The sequence below is a fragment of the Peromyscus eremicus genome, chromosome 15 (assembly GCF_949786415.1).
Source record: "Peromyscus eremicus chromosome 15, PerEre_H2_v1, whole genome shotgun sequence".
In the NCBI taxonomy this organism is placed as follows: Eukaryota; Metazoa; Chordata; class Mammalia; order Rodentia; family Cricetidae; genus Peromyscus; species Peromyscus eremicus.
This window is the reverse complement of record NC_081431.1, coordinates 60,262,716-60,277,624: the sequence shown is the minus strand read 5'-3', so window position 1 is coordinate 60,277,624 and position 14,909 is coordinate 60,262,716. Positions and strand designations below refer to the sequence as shown.

At 50.9% G+C, this 14,909-nt stretch overlaps 1 protein-coding gene across 7 annotated transcripts in view; it reads right to left on the bottom strand.

Annotated features, from left to right (window-relative positions):
• Positions 1-14,909, bottom strand: part of Nfasc (neurofascin) — a 74,545-nt gene that overhangs the window by 7,121 nt on the left and 52,515 nt on the right. For 2 of the 7 annotated variants that reach the window (XM_059280150.1, XM_059280151.1), the window contains 3 exons: positions 10,368-10,607; positions 6,582-6,698; positions 5,198-5,350 (listed from right to left, as the gene is read on the bottom strand). The exons of the other annotated variants lie outside the window; for them this stretch is intronic. In XM_059280150.1, coding sequence (XP_059136133.1) covers positions 5,198-5,350; positions 6,582-6,698; positions 10,368-10,607 — 510 coding nt within the window. The remainder of the gene's footprint in view (positions 1-5,197; positions 5,351-6,581; positions 6,699-10,367; positions 10,608-14,909) is intronic. 7 annotated transcript variants of the gene reach the window in all.

The following is a 14,909-nucleotide window of genomic DNA, read 5'->3' as shown; positions in this document are numbered from 1 at the left end:
GTCCTAGCTGCAAAGTAGCCGAGCCCACAAGACCTGCGGCTGTTACCACCTTGATCTGTAGATGCTGGGGAGGAAAGGCCCAGCCATTTCCGTTCCCGCTCCTGTCTACTGTTCCACGCAGCAGACCCAGACCACACAAGGTGTTAAAATACTCCTTTGCTTCAGCTCTTCCAAAACTCCTAATTGCTCTGAGAGGACACCCCACATTCCTCGTCCAATCAGGCTCTGACAGAGAGCTGACCCTACCACCCGGAGCTCCGCGTCCCTCTCCATATTCCAACCCCTCAGCCACTTACTTGCGTTCCTGCCTCTGGACCTCTGCACCGGCCGCTCTTTCTACTGAGAAAGATCAGTGAGTCTCTCGGCAACGACTTCACTGTTTAGCTCTTGCCCCAGAACTAGAGGAACACACAGACCCACCCCATCACAACTTCACCTCATCGTTCTGCTGGACTTTGCTGCTCAGGGTCTAGTAATCCTGTTAACCTCCCTCCTTGCCCACTACACTGCCCACCCCTTCCCGGCATCCTTCCCTGGACCTGGAAATCCCGAACCTGCATGGCCTCTGCAGCTGTCCCCTCCTTATGTCTCAAAGGTCTTCCCTTCCCCTTTCTCCCCATCCAGAGTTTCATTGGGATGCAACACCTTGGTCCTTTGTTCCTGTAAGGACCCCTGGACTCCCAGCAGGTTCAATTTCTTCCTCTTTGCTCTCTTCTTTCTGTGTCTTAAAACACAACCCTGGAGGACCGGTCAGACCTTCTGAGAAGGCCCATGTCCTGTTCCGATCAGGAGGACCCATCATCTCTCAGGGCCTGCAGTTCCTGCCCAGTCGGCTCCCCACTCATAGGAAGCTGACTTCAACTGCTCTAACGGCCATGTCTCAGCTACTGTTTCAAAGTGAGCTGACCGCCCCCACACCTACCTCTGCACCCTGACTCTGACCTCAGGCAAGTCTTGACTTCTAGTTGGCACTCCTTTTAATCATCTCTTGTACCCACAGCCAACTCCACAGCTGTGAGTCCAACACTCTTCCCTAACCTCCTGGCCTGAATTTCCATGCCTGCTCCACATCTAAGGACTATTTTCAATCCCTCCAAAACAACTCTGATATACAACATGCAGCACCCATGGGTGCAGTGGGGTTAGCATGACCACTCCCATGTTATCCAGAGACTGCCTCTTTTCTTTCCTGCCACACGGAATTCAAGCCTGTCTGGCCTTCTTCCTGCCTTGTCCCCACCCTACCTACGACTCTAGACCGTCCCCCTCTCTTCTGACCACCTCTCACATTCTCTCCCCTCCAGGCCTCTCTGATGACTCCAGTTTACACCTTCTCTGAACTATGCTCTCACTCTCCCTCGTCCACACAAATTAACATTTAATTGTTCTGTCTCCTGGGTCCTGGTTTCCAATTATGCTTGCTGCTCCAGTCTTGAGAACAGGGTGTCTTGAACCTCCCAGTACCCAGCATCATGCTGTAAGAAAGATAACCTGGGAGCCCACTCTCGGTTTTCCCCATACCAGCCAGTGGCCACATGGGTCCTCCTGTCTACGTACCATGCCTAGGCAGTAGGTGGGGGGATTACTTCACTTGTGTTTGGACAGTGGCACCCATAGTTTGCAGAAAGCTGGTTTGCATCTCTGCAACCACCCGCTTGCACCCCCATCTACCCTGTGTTTGTTCTGATACTCTGGCAGCCATCCCCACGACATGCCCTCTCTCTTCAGAAAGAAGGTCATGGTGCCTGGGGAAAGTGGTTACGGGGGCGGTTTAGAGAGCAAAGGAGCGCTCCACCCCTGACAGTACCAGGCGAAGTTGAAATGTAGCTTCCGACTTGATTGAAAATGTAAATTCTCATGAACTTCAGACACAAAACCAAGTCACAACTGACTACACCTTACTATAAAGTAAGTTGGTGTCTCAAGAACAGAAAACAATAGAATGTTAGAATGATCCCAGCTTGGACCGAGAGGGAGTCATTTTAGCGAGGCTCTGGAGTTGCTACCCCAATGCCACACTCAATTGATCTGCTAAACTGGCACTGAGATGCTAACACTCTCAACCTTCAGAGACACCATTTATACTCCCTACCTCCAACCGGAAGTGACGGGGGCTGCTCTTCTTCCACCTTGGGCCTGGCAAGCACAGGTCCAAATACCTCTTGCCCTGGACTGGAAGCTTTGACATTTAAGCCTTCTAAGCCACACCTGAAGCAAGACTAGTCTTCCCAGTCGTAACCAGAGTAACTCTGCCTTGCAGCAAGCTTCCACCTAACTACTCTATATACCATACTGCAAAATAAGCCAGCCTCCCCATGGCTGGGCAGTGTTTTCCGAGACCAGGATGGAGTACGCAGAAACACAGCTTTCTCAGTCTGGTTTTGTCTGTGCCGTACGTCTGAGCCTGTAGTCATCTCTACCACCTTGGCCCTGGGTAGTGCACTGAAACCACACTGCATCAATCCTGCTGGAGACTCAGAGTCCTAGTACTAGGCTTGGTAAGAGGGGCAGTTGGCAACTTGGGGAAAATGCATCTGTCCATAGTTGTCCACCACTCTGCCAATGATTGCTAATAAACTCATTTTATTTAAACATAGCACGAATGAGTCAATCTATGGACTTTGGTGCCAATTCCAATTTGGGGCAGGTGTTAATTTTACTTCTCCCTGGAAAAGTTCATGCAACCTCCAACCTATTTTTAAAACATGGGAAATTCATTTGCTAACCTGACAGTTCATTCAACTCCCATGTCTAGCTGGAGGAATCTGGCTTGGCCATACACAACAGGCTTATCATTGCGAGTCATTCTCTAAATGGATGAACAAAACAGGGATGACTTTTCTGCACACACAATGTGGCTGCTCTCCCTCAAGTACCATGTCACCTTTCTCCATACAACCTGTCTCACTCTGCAGTCTCTCTGGCCTCCATGATGTCCGATCTGCCTGCTGCCTGCTTCCAGTGCATGCCAGCCTCTGCATCTCAGCAGTGAAGCATGGATGGGCCCGTTAGAGTCTCAGATCACATATTTGTAGCCCCTCAGGTTCTAGCCTCAGAAGCTTTAATAAGGAGGTGATTAAGTTCCCAATGGGATCTTTCTGGCGAGGGTTAGAAATCCTGTTAGCATTCCCAGAAGTCCCTTCTCCTTCCTTCCTGAACCACCGCAGCATTATCAACTACAGACTAAAGTGATGGTCTGTGGTTGACTAAATGACCTGTGGTCGGGGCCCAGAGATGTTCAGAAAGCTTTACTTGGATGAAACACAGAGATCTGGGGGGGTGGGGGTGGGCTTGCCTCTAGAGTCCACCTACAGGAAACTTTTGACATGTGTTTACAGTCACACACATACACTTCAGAGATGAAAATATTTCCCTTTCCTCATGGGGTTTGCACACAGGAGTTTCTAGCCAGCCTAGGAGGAAGCGAATAACCTGTACTCAGAGACAGGGTACGGAGCCTGGATGCTCCAGCTTGCCCGAGAAGGGGTCTGGGAAGACCTGTGAATGCTACATGCTTCTGTGGTTCTTAAGGTAGGCAAGCAGGCAGGGCCTCTCCAGATCCAGCACAGAGAAAGAAAAATGGGTATCGATGACAACATTCAGAGCCAAGTATCAGCCATTATCAATCCCCCCCCATACTACATGCTTAATACTTGAAACAGAGTAGGCCAAACCCAAAGGAAGAGTCTGGTCTTTTTCTCTCTGGCTTTCTCTCCAGCCCTTATCCACAGGACCTAGAGGGGCAAAGTCCAGCAAAGGCCGTGCTGGACTCCCCGGGGTCTGTAGGATGGAATTCTACCCTCAGGCCTCATCTTTGCGTCTTGCCCATGAGCTAGACTCAAGTTTATAAAGAAACAAAATCAAACACATCCAAGAGCTTGGGATCTCCAACCAGGTCAGAGTCCAGCTTCCTGTTCGGCTGGGTCAGCTGTCCAGACGCTTGGCTTCCTACATAACAAGATGGCCTGGCTGCTCACTCAGACATCCTGCCTGAGCGCACCTGGCTCATCTTCAGCAAGGAGCTGCACGCTCAGATTCTGTGGGCTGGAAACGTGTGGGGCTGGTAGAAGCACACCAGGGAAGACACGCCAGGAGAGACCAGGCTAGAAGAGGTAGGATGAGTCGGGGGTGCAGATGGACAGTGACTCCCTGGATACAAGCTACTGGCATCGGCCTCATGTGGCTGGGCGCGGGAATAGTAATGAATATTCAAGCCAACATTCAGAAATTCACATAAATCATTGTGGGGTCCCCCACCCCATCCTGTGTGTCTAATAACCCGCATCTGACTAGGCCATCCCTAGAGGCAAAGGCTGATCCCTTTCTCGCTTAATCCCTTCCCGCACCTCCCCTTTTGCCCCAGGGCTTCGGCTTGGCTGTGTCTCTGATATGAAAGATACACACAAACCCACACCCACAGACAAGCAAGTGCCTCTGTGGATTGCAGATTCCCAGCTAACCCCACCAGCAGAGAAATTTCTAAGCCTGGTCCCTCCCGAGCCCTAGGTAGCCTAGCCATTTGCTATAATGAAGATGCTTCTTATCCAGCCTAAAACTGCTACAGAGCCAGATTGTGGTCCCGTCCCTAGCTTGACTAAAAAACAACAAAACAAACAAACAAACAAACAAACAAACAAAAGACCCAGCCAAAACTCACTTACTTTTAGGCAGGACAAACTTGAAGTAAAATTAAATAAAAACGGAACACTGATGTCGGAAGGCAGCAACATACACATTGGTCCCAGGTTTTGTTGCTCAGGAGATTTCTGAATTTAAGACCTTGGGTTTCTCCTCCCCGCCCTCATTCTACCTGGAGAGAGCAAGCTCCCAAACAGTGGGGCAGAGTGCATGACTCTCCAGCATACCCCCCCACCCCAGGGTCCACACACACTGACCACATTTGTGCATGCACTAAGCCTTTTTGTTAGACATGGTGGGGACCAAGCCTTCATTGTCCTCATTATTCAGTCTTTTGTTTCCTGATTCCCCACTCAGCCCCCCTGGCTCAGAGCCTGGCTTGCTCTCCACTGGGGCATGCACACCTTGTGACTACTTCCTGCAGGCCAGAGGCACGCCATGCAAGGCAAGGAATGGGGTGGAGATGAGACCTGTTTCCAAGAAGAGACAAGCAGGAAGCTGGGAATGAGGATGAGATGCCCATGCTTGCGGGGGATGGCAAGGCCAGATCCCCTCTCACCTGTACTGGTCATAAAGGTGATGACGGTACTGCTGATGCCCTCGTTGTCCCGGGAATACACCCGCAACGTGTACGTCATCCCGGGATAGAGGTCTGTCAGCTGTATAGGCTGGGCCTGGGCCTTAACAGGGATACTTTTTTTCGTATGGTTGCCTGGGGAACAGAAACCTAGGTCAGCTTACAACCAGGCACCAGGAGCTGGAGAGAGTGTTTAGGTCCCTGTTCATCTCTCAAAAGCAGCGAGGTGTGGAAAGGGGGCTGAAGCTCCCCGGTCCAGTCCTCCACACAGAACAGGCAGTTCCCCAACGCCCAGCATGCACTTCTAGCTCTTACATGACGTCTCCCCCTTAAGTCTCCCTTCCTCACCACAGTCTTAGCACTAAGCATATCAAGATTGGCTGCCTCAGCCTTGGAGCATGTCAGCTGCCGTGGAAGTGACTGACTTTCTGCATGAGAGCTTCCTGGGAGAGCCAGCAAGCTGGTTAGTATGTCACGTGGTTAATATCTCACATGGAGGTGAGACAGGATCCTTGGCTTCCACTTCACTCTTGGTTTCGTCTCGAACTGTTTGCCACATTGCAAATTCACATGTCAGACAGAGTGTCTATGTCTCGGGGTTGAGGGAGGAAATGACGGTGGCAGGAAGCTGAAAACATCCAGACCTAAATAGAGACTCCAGACCCGGAGGATCTGAAGTCCTCCTCCGATCTCAGAACCTAGCAGCAGGTTTTCATGTCCTAAGAGTTCTTGGCGGGAGGGAGCTGGGTTTTCTGACTGGCTTATTGGCTTCACGGCTTCTAGCACATGCTAGAGAGGTGTGGGCTTTACCCTGCAGAACCAGGGGCCCTTGCCCAGAGAAGGCAGATCTTTGGAACGCAATCTGCAGTCCAACCCCAAGCTCTGATAAAGTGCCTGGCTCACCTTGAACCACCGGCTGTCTGGTCTGTGCCCGTGACTGCTGCTTCCCACTAGTCTGTGAATGGAGAGCAGCTGCAGCCGCCCTGGCCCATGCAGCGAAGGCATCGGGACCCTCAGAGTCTCGGCCAGGGGAATCAACCCAGAAACGAGACCTGGCTCACTTTCTGGATACTCAGAATCCTCATTCTGGGCAAGAGTAGACACAGGTCGCAGGTCACAGTCCACAGATCCGCCACAACACATGTAATTCAAGGCTTTTGCTAATGGCTTCGGAAGTCCCTTTCCTGTTCAAGTCTCCTTCCACCTCTCCTCTCTCAGGCAGGGATCGATTTCACGAGACCACAATGAAGCCAGGCTAAAAGGCTTCTAAGCCTGGGGGAGTTCAACAGGATCTCCTTAATGGGCGTCTACCCCTCCCCGCCACTACACGGCCGCCGCCGCCCCCACCCCACATAGCAATGCTTACTGTCGATGTACTCAACCACAAAGTCAGTTCCAGGCCTGAAATTGTGCTTCCAGGTGATGTTGGCCCATTTACTGTTGGGGAGCACCGTGACGTTCCAAATGGACTGCTCGTCGGGGGCTGGCGGACGGGTTAGAAGAGGAGTTAGTGGTGAGAAGAGAGGGAGCATAGGAGACTCAGAGAGGCACGTCCATACTCGTGCATATTCTCACACCCAGAGGCTGCTGGGAAAGGGGGGAGGAGTCAGGAGCAGCTGTGCAGGAGGCCCAACAGAGCTAGGGGCTGCAGTCTTGACAGCCAGGCCAAAGGTACCCAGGGATGCGCAGGAGCAGCCAGGGGACCCTGTCTGCTTGTGAAGGGGATCTGGAAGTTGTCTCTCTTTCCTCACAAGAAGGGGTTAGGAACAAGAGTGGGTTTCCAGTCACATCACTGGAGGCTGTAATTTGGATTTATTCCCTTTTCAGATCCCTTGTCATAGATGTGAACAGTGCAAAGGAGGGTCAGGATGCTGGCAGAAAGGAACAGAGTGGGTTTTCCTCCTTCAACTGGAAGGAGAGGTGCTGCCTTTGAAAATCAAGCAGGAGTGCCTTGGGGGTACGGCTCAGTACTGGGGTGCTTGCTGGCCATGCAGATTCCATCCTGAGCACCACCCAAAGAAAACCATGTAAGAATGAGATAGTAGGGATGTGATTAAACACAGGAAAACGCTCCTGGCTTCCTGAAGTTAGAGAATACTAATCAGGTGACTTTGATCTGAGGCCCTCCGGTTAATGAGAGCCTAGATGGCCTGTATTGTGGCCTAGAACCTCAAGAGTCCCCAGTACAGTCGGATGCCCCTGACACAGGCTAGATGGGACCCAAACATGATGAGCTTCCCTCGGCATCCAGCCCTTAGTGTTCTCTATATTAGAAGAAGTCCGCTTGTTGGCTTCTTGGCCACAGAGCCACAGAGCTTTGATCTCCTTGTAACAAAGAGGACATTAATTATCAAGAACCTGGGGGCCGGGAGCCACTTTATCAAAGGCACAGTGCTGTCTGAAACTATAGCCCATATATACAGGCGGATGGCGGCAGCCTTCAAATGCCAGAGTCCCAGAAGTCTGATTACCACATTTCCCAGAGAAGACTTAGCAGCAAGGGACTAGCAAGGATGCTTGTAGTTCAAGGGCTTTACAAACATGGCTGCTGTATATTTAATTAGAATGCAAGGGGGCACTGTCACCAACTCACTTGTCAGGCATAAATGAATAGAGAATATTGGCGATGCATTTATTCATTATCTAGTTGACATGTGATTGAGTCTGCAGGGCTGGGGAAGTGATAAAAGATTTCCTGATTTTCACTTCAAAGAAGTGTTTTTTTTTGTTTTCTACTGCAACCCTGTCAGGTGTTGTTTGCCCCAGGTGAACACAATGTGTGTCAAGTGAGGGGCTGAGAAAAAAGGGCTCCACTAACGCAGCAGAAAGCCCGCTGCCTGGGAGGGAGGGAGACAGGCCGCTTTTCTGCTGCGCATGGTCCGTTTTGATCACATCGGCTGCTTCAGTAATTCCCTCTTCCTGGAAGTTCAAGGATCTTGGAGTAGTAATGAAGTGGATTAGCCCTGATTTGGGGGTCTTTCTTACTCCTTACCTCAGGACTCTGTACCACACCTAGAGGATTTGCATCTAAACAGCTTGTCAATGTGACATCGAGCCAAATCTGACGCTGTCAAAGGGAATGGCAGTTGGGTGCTTTTAGGAAAGGCCAAACAGGGGCTGGAGAGATGGCAGTGAGAAAAATCCTTGTCGCGCAAGCCTGTCAAACTGAGTTCAGATCTCCAAAACCCAAATAAAAGCTGAATACGGAAGCACAAGCGTCACCAAGAGATGGGAGGCTGAAAGAAGAGTCACATGACACGGTGGCACTTGCAGGCCAGCCTGTGCAGCAAGCAGCAGACGGCCAGAGGCCCCGTCTCAGATCCAGATAGTTGGAAAGCCAGCACCAACACTCAGGGTTGTTCTCTTAGCTTCGTGTATGGGCCTGCGTTCACACACACTAACATATGTACAGTAACACGGACACACACATCACACACACAGAGCAAAGCAACGGGAGACCAAGAGGATTCTGAGGTGGGAACCATCAGAAGGGTCAGGATAATGACTGCTAAAGAACTGGGGTGTTCGGAGGGAGAGACCAAGAAACTCTCAGCAATTGTGAAGTCCAAAGGAGGCCATGATTAGCAAGTATCGTTCCACAGATTCCTAGCACATGAGAGCTAGGGAATAGCACCCAAATCTAAAATGAATCAGAGGATACCCTGAAAAAGGAAAAGTTATGAAGCACTGCCTGTTGAGATATGACAAGATGAAGATGGATTTTATTAAAAAGAGTCCAGGGAAGCTGAGATACTTCACAGTTGTCCCCAAGCTCTCTACATGACCCGGGCTGTGGCCAGGCCCTCTGTCGCTTCTGACGTGGTGTACACTTGGGCTGTGAGTCATGAGGCCAGGCCTGCCCGGTATAAGAGTGATGTTTCTAGGTCAAGAATGGCCAGGGAGCAAGATTCATCATTCTTTGAATTCTTGGCTCACTTTTGCTAATTCAAAGCACTTTAAGGATTCAAAGGCCTGCCCTGATGATAAAAGATGTCTCACTACGCCCCAAAGGACAGCAACCCCAAGTCACTGATGGCATCGGATTGTGTAGAAGGCTTCTCTCCTGGGTTGACTTTCCCCTTAAATTTCATGTTTACATTCTAGTATTGTGCCTCTAACGCACATCAGCATTTCCGAGTGCTGAGGAATGTGTCAGCTGTGAATCACCTGCCTCTGCCTGCGGTTCACTTAACACCTGTAATTGAGCTAGAGCAAATACTAATAGAAGCATCAAGCCTCCGTTTACATTCCGAGGCTGATACGTGGGTGGTTGGGAGGCAATGAGGCTGGGAAGGTGGAGGGACTCGTCCAAGAAGCAAAAGCAGTGGAGGCTGGGGGTCGGTCTATGATTCTCTGGGAACGGGAGCATCCTGGGTACTCTCGGGCAGTCTTTCCAGAGGCTTCATGCCCTTGTTACAGCCACCCTCTGGGCCCAGGAAGGTAGAGACCCTCTGCTCTATGATAATAAAAGACTGATGCTTGCTTGGTATTCAGAAATGATTGAATTCTCCAAAGATGCTCTATGGTTAAAGTACAGGGACCCTAAAGGCCATTCCCAGAACTCCTGCATTTTTTCCCTCCAGATCTACATTTTAGGGGTGTATGGAAAAGAAATGGAGCATTGTTGGGCATTATGACATGACCTGGTAACACCATTTCCTGCATGCTCTAACTTTTTAAAAAAAATACCTGCAAGAATTCCTTGGGGACAGAGGCAGGGGTTCCAGAGGCGGAGATGTGTGGCATGGCAGCCACTCCTTGCTCCTCCTTCTAGCCTCTGTCCCTCGAGGTGGACAGACACAGTGTAGCCATCAGGTCTCTTGGCCAGGCACACAGCCATTAAAACCATCCCTTCTCACCACATCTATTCCTGAGTGCCCATCCCTGGCTGACTACCTGGAATATGTTTGGGGTTCTCTCCGAGAAGCCTGGTGCTCTGTTGAGGGATGGCGGGATCTGACTAGTGTAAGGAGTGCTGAGTGGTACATGACCACCCGTGTGTGCTCAGGGTGGGGACTCTGGGCCTGGTGTGCAACGTAAAACATGGTGGGCTGGTCAACATCACCCCAGAGCCCACTGCTCAGTCTGGGTTTGTCTGGAGAAGCTAGGAGGTGGGCTCAGGGGGGCCAGGAGCATGGGCAATGCACAATACCGGTTTCGTGAATCTTAGTCGCAATGGTGGTAGTGGGAGGACTCTCCGTGGTGGTGGTGGTGGTGGTGGTGGCGGCAGTGGTTGTAGTAGTTGTGGCGACGGTAGTGGCGATGGTGGTAGGTACGACAGTTGGGATGATGGGGACTGTTGTGGCTTCACTGGTGGCAGCAAGGGCAGGAGCATCAGTACTGCTCACAAGGCCTGTGGTACCCACAGTAGTCGGGGGCAACGTGGGAGGAGCTAAGAGGGAAATTGGAAATAACCGAGTCTGGTTGGTCTAGTAGCACCCAGCTAGTCCATCCGGCCCCCACGTGCAAGGCAGGCAGCCCAGTGGGAAGATGGGCTTGGAAGTCAGAAGCTTTCCCAAGCATCTGCACTGGTCCAGGAGGGACCCCAGCAACCGATATACAGCCATGGGAGAGGAAGAGAATGAAGCGGGTGTGTGTTTCATTTTCTTCTCATGGTCTGTGTAGCTTGAAGCACCCAGCATGCATCCAACCAGGGACCAGGATAGTGGCTGAAGGACACACACACCGAATCATTGGACCCCAGGGATGGCAAAGTGTGGGTCACCCACGACCCACAAAGATCCAGAAATATTATGTGGGTCCAGCTCTGGAGCCTCAACTCAGAGGAGATGTGGGCAGGTGACTGGGCTCTGCCCTTCAGGGACTCAGAGCAGCCTGCTACACCCAGCCCCTCACTCCAAAGTCCCCTTTATCATGTCTGTGGTTTCTGTCCCCTTCCCCCATCTCCCCCTTCTTTGCCTACTGGCAGCTGCCCCCACCCCTGCACCCAAACCTCTAGTGCTGCCTTTCTGTCCAGGAGAAGTAGAGTCCACGCATCCCAAGTCCTTCCTGTTTACATTAGAACCTAGCATGGATGACGATGTGGCCTGTGATGGGCGACCTTAGTCTCCCAGCCACAGGAAGCCACACAAATTGCAATGATAAAGGAGCTAAGTGCCAGGCTCCCTCTCTGTGGAAATCTTCATCCGGGTCACAGCCAGGCTAATATTTGACCTGACTTGCTCATCCTCCATCTAAAGCGGACTTTTCACGTTAGTCGGCCCTAGGACCTAAACCCACAAATGTGGCAACTTTTTCATACCATTCTTCTTCTATAGAACTGTCAGGGAAGCTAGCAAAGATGCCTCCTCTCCTTACTTCCAAGGTCAGTATTTGTTAAGACTCACAGTGTGAGGATGACCAGGCGAATCAGGGCAGAGCTCTCTCTCTCTTGTGACATCACTGCTCACGATCTGGTGTTGGCAGTAGGCAGGGACACAGACACAAACAGTGACCTAACTTCTGAGGAAGCGTGATATCTCACTCTGCCTCAAATCTCCAGAAATCCTGGACAATAATATCCCGTACTTCTCCCATCCTCACAGAAGGGTTAGGTCAGGGATGGAAGGGGGAAAACTTTCCCTAGGAGAATCAGGCTCCTGAGCCTAAGACATTTCAACTAGAAACCGACTTATGGTACTTCCCTGGGGCTCTGGTATTATAAGCCCCTACTGGGAAGAAAGACACATTTTCAAGGCCCCTGAAGCTTTCCTACTTGCAAAATCAAAGCTATTAATGGCCCTAAGTGTGGGGACTATAAAGTCACACTGGGAAGATGACTGTCCATTACATCTCAGAGAATCCAAGGAACATTCCAAGTCAATAACACTGTATTCCCCTAACTCTAGTCAACTTTCAGGCATCAAGAAAGCATGCGGAGGGGCGGGTAAGGTGGGGGCAGGGAGAGGAGACAAGCCTTCCTCTCTTACTGTTTTTTTTTAGGGGTGCGTTCAGCCCTAGGCCAGAAGACTCCACATGAAGGGATTGGTTTTATCTACCCACCAACATGCTTGTGAAAGCATGGATTCACAAACAGAAATGTGGAGAGACAGGAAGGCGAAGATCAACTACCTCAGGGCTGGTCCCCTGTCCACCATGACCTTGGCCACAAGTGACAGACAGGAAGAGATTTTATCCCTCTGAGCAAAGCAGCTCTCACTTAGCTCTTTATGAATGATGTGTTTTCTAGTACTTTCTGGCAGATGAAATGTACACAAGGCCCTCTTTTCTGTGACTACCCAAAAGGTGCCATGAGAAACCACTCCTTGTAACTTGGGTCCCTGCCCTGCCCCATCATATAGCTCAGGGACCTGGGCTTCCTTTCCCTCAGGTACAGTAGCTGTACATTTTCCAGGGTCCATGAGTCCAAGTCCATTTTCCTCAAAGCCCTCCTGTGACCGAACCCTTTAATAGGAACACACACTCACATCTCTCCTACTCCCTCTGAGCCGCACACTTTCCAGGGCAGTCCAGCAAATGCCCTTGGGACAGAAATGCCGAACGGCTTTCCGACTTTGTTCAGCAGCTTGAAGACAAGGGTGAGTGAGAAGTGACCATGTGGATGCTTCCAGCCCACAATCCCCTCTCCTCTGACAGCTACGCCTACCAAGTATAAAGGAAGAAGTTCTCTGTGGTGGTAGTTCCTGGGTACCTCTAATTGGGCTCTGAGGCAAGCCTTGGGGTATAAGTGAGAAAAAGAGATGAGGAGTGACGGCAGGAGCTACTGGCAGCCTCCAGGGGTGTCCCCTTGAGGTTCTATAGAGTAGACCCTCAGAGGCCACAGCTGGCGAATCAACATGCCCCTGACCCACTCACTGCTGTGTCTATTATCCCCAGGATGGAGGGCCAGAGGATACAGGGAAGGCAGAGGTCAAGAGGCCAAGGTACCACAGTCAGAGAGAGAGCCATCTGAAGCCCGGGACAGGTAGGAAGGAAGGGATAAACTTTTCACAAGGGAACAATGTATATAGTTCAGGCCATTCAGAGCATTTTAATCCTGGACTGGGCTGGGGAGAGGGTGGAACATTGGGGAGCCCTGAAGTCGGGCTGGCAGAAACAGAGAGGGACCACAGGCTAGGCAGACATATTCCTGTGCTAGAATGTCATGTCTCGTCATAGCAGGAACTGTGAGTTTGGAAACAGTTCTGGCTGGTACTGATGGGTGGTCACAGCTGGCCAGCAACCTAGAGAGAGCATTGAGTGTCAAGTACTTAAGATGGTTTTAGGGTAGCCTAGATCTGGAAGCTGGGAGTGGGCCCAAAGAGGATGGGCCAGTCCTATAGAATAGCTAAGGCCCCAAGGAAGACACATGGCTAGAGCGTTTGGGGGAGCATGTGTAGAGATGGAGAGATGTCATATCTTGCTCATTTTCTCATCCTCCTAAACCTGCCACAGAGCCGAGTTTCTATCAGCTACCCACCCAACATTTGCAGATCGGAGCTGAGTCAAAGACAAGGACAGCTTCCAGACATTCCAAGATGGAATGTTCGGTCCAAGATGGTCCACATGGCATGAAGACTCCCCCAGCCAAGTCACAGATTGTGAGACAGATGGGCAGCAATCCTAGCAGACTAAGGATACAGGTGGATGGGAGGGATTATCTTCACTGGGCGATATAAGAACTGATCAATCTTGGGGGAAGTGCCGGGGTTTGGTGAGGAGGAGGAGGAGGAGGGTGGTGGGCTGGACACTGCTCCCTTTGAAAATGTAGACCCAAGCTCTACTGCCCCCAGAAGGCACTGTGTACGTAAAGCTGAGAACATCTGATATTACTGGCAGGTCTCAGATACAAAAAAAGTCCAATCCGCCCTTCCCAGTGTGTCGTGCGGATATCGGAGCCTGGGAAACACACTTGATTGACAGCAGAGACCCTGGTCCCATCCTGCATGGCTTGATGAGTTTAGAACTTTTAAAATTGGAAGGAAGAAGTGGAAGGGGGTTTGGAACAGCACCCCTCACTCCCCTTTCAACGGCAGCTCACAGGAGGACCGCACAGACTGTCCTCGGAACACAGCAGACTTCTTGCGGCTGGATCCACTACACTGGGTCTGGAGTGCCAGAATGGGGAGGGTGACGGGAAGATGCTTGACCAATCAGCTTTGAGTTGACTTGTCCCAAGTACCTGCTGTCACAATTGTGGAAGAGACTCACACAGGAAGACAGGGCAACCATCCCTGAAGCATGGCAAGAATTGTTTGATCTACGGTCCCCAGGCCCTGGACACCTGTGTCTCACATCCTGGAAGAGGGCTTTAGATCTTTTGGGGAAGCACCGGCCTGGTTGGCCGGCCTGGTTACTGGGGCAGGAGGAAGAGGGCTGAGGGAAGGAAGCATGGTGGTTTTTTTTTTTTTTTTTTAACTGGCAGATCTAGCTGGCAAAACATGAAAACATAAGGAGGGTATGCAGCAGAAGCAGAATCAACGTAGGAAGGAGCGGGTGGAAATAAATGGGGATAGGTAGGACAGAAACCAAGTGGGCTAGGTAATATACAGCAAACTCGGATTCCTGCCTGGCTCTTGATTCCCTCACCCAAAGCCTATGTCTTTACAAAGCTATGTCTTTACAGAACTTGCTTGTGCAGATACTAGTGTACCCTGGCTTCTAGCCTTTGTAATATCCTGGGCATTCTCTCCTCAGCTCCTAACTCATGGGAAAATTCAAGCTCAGAGGACCAGGAAAGGAACCCTGGCATGCA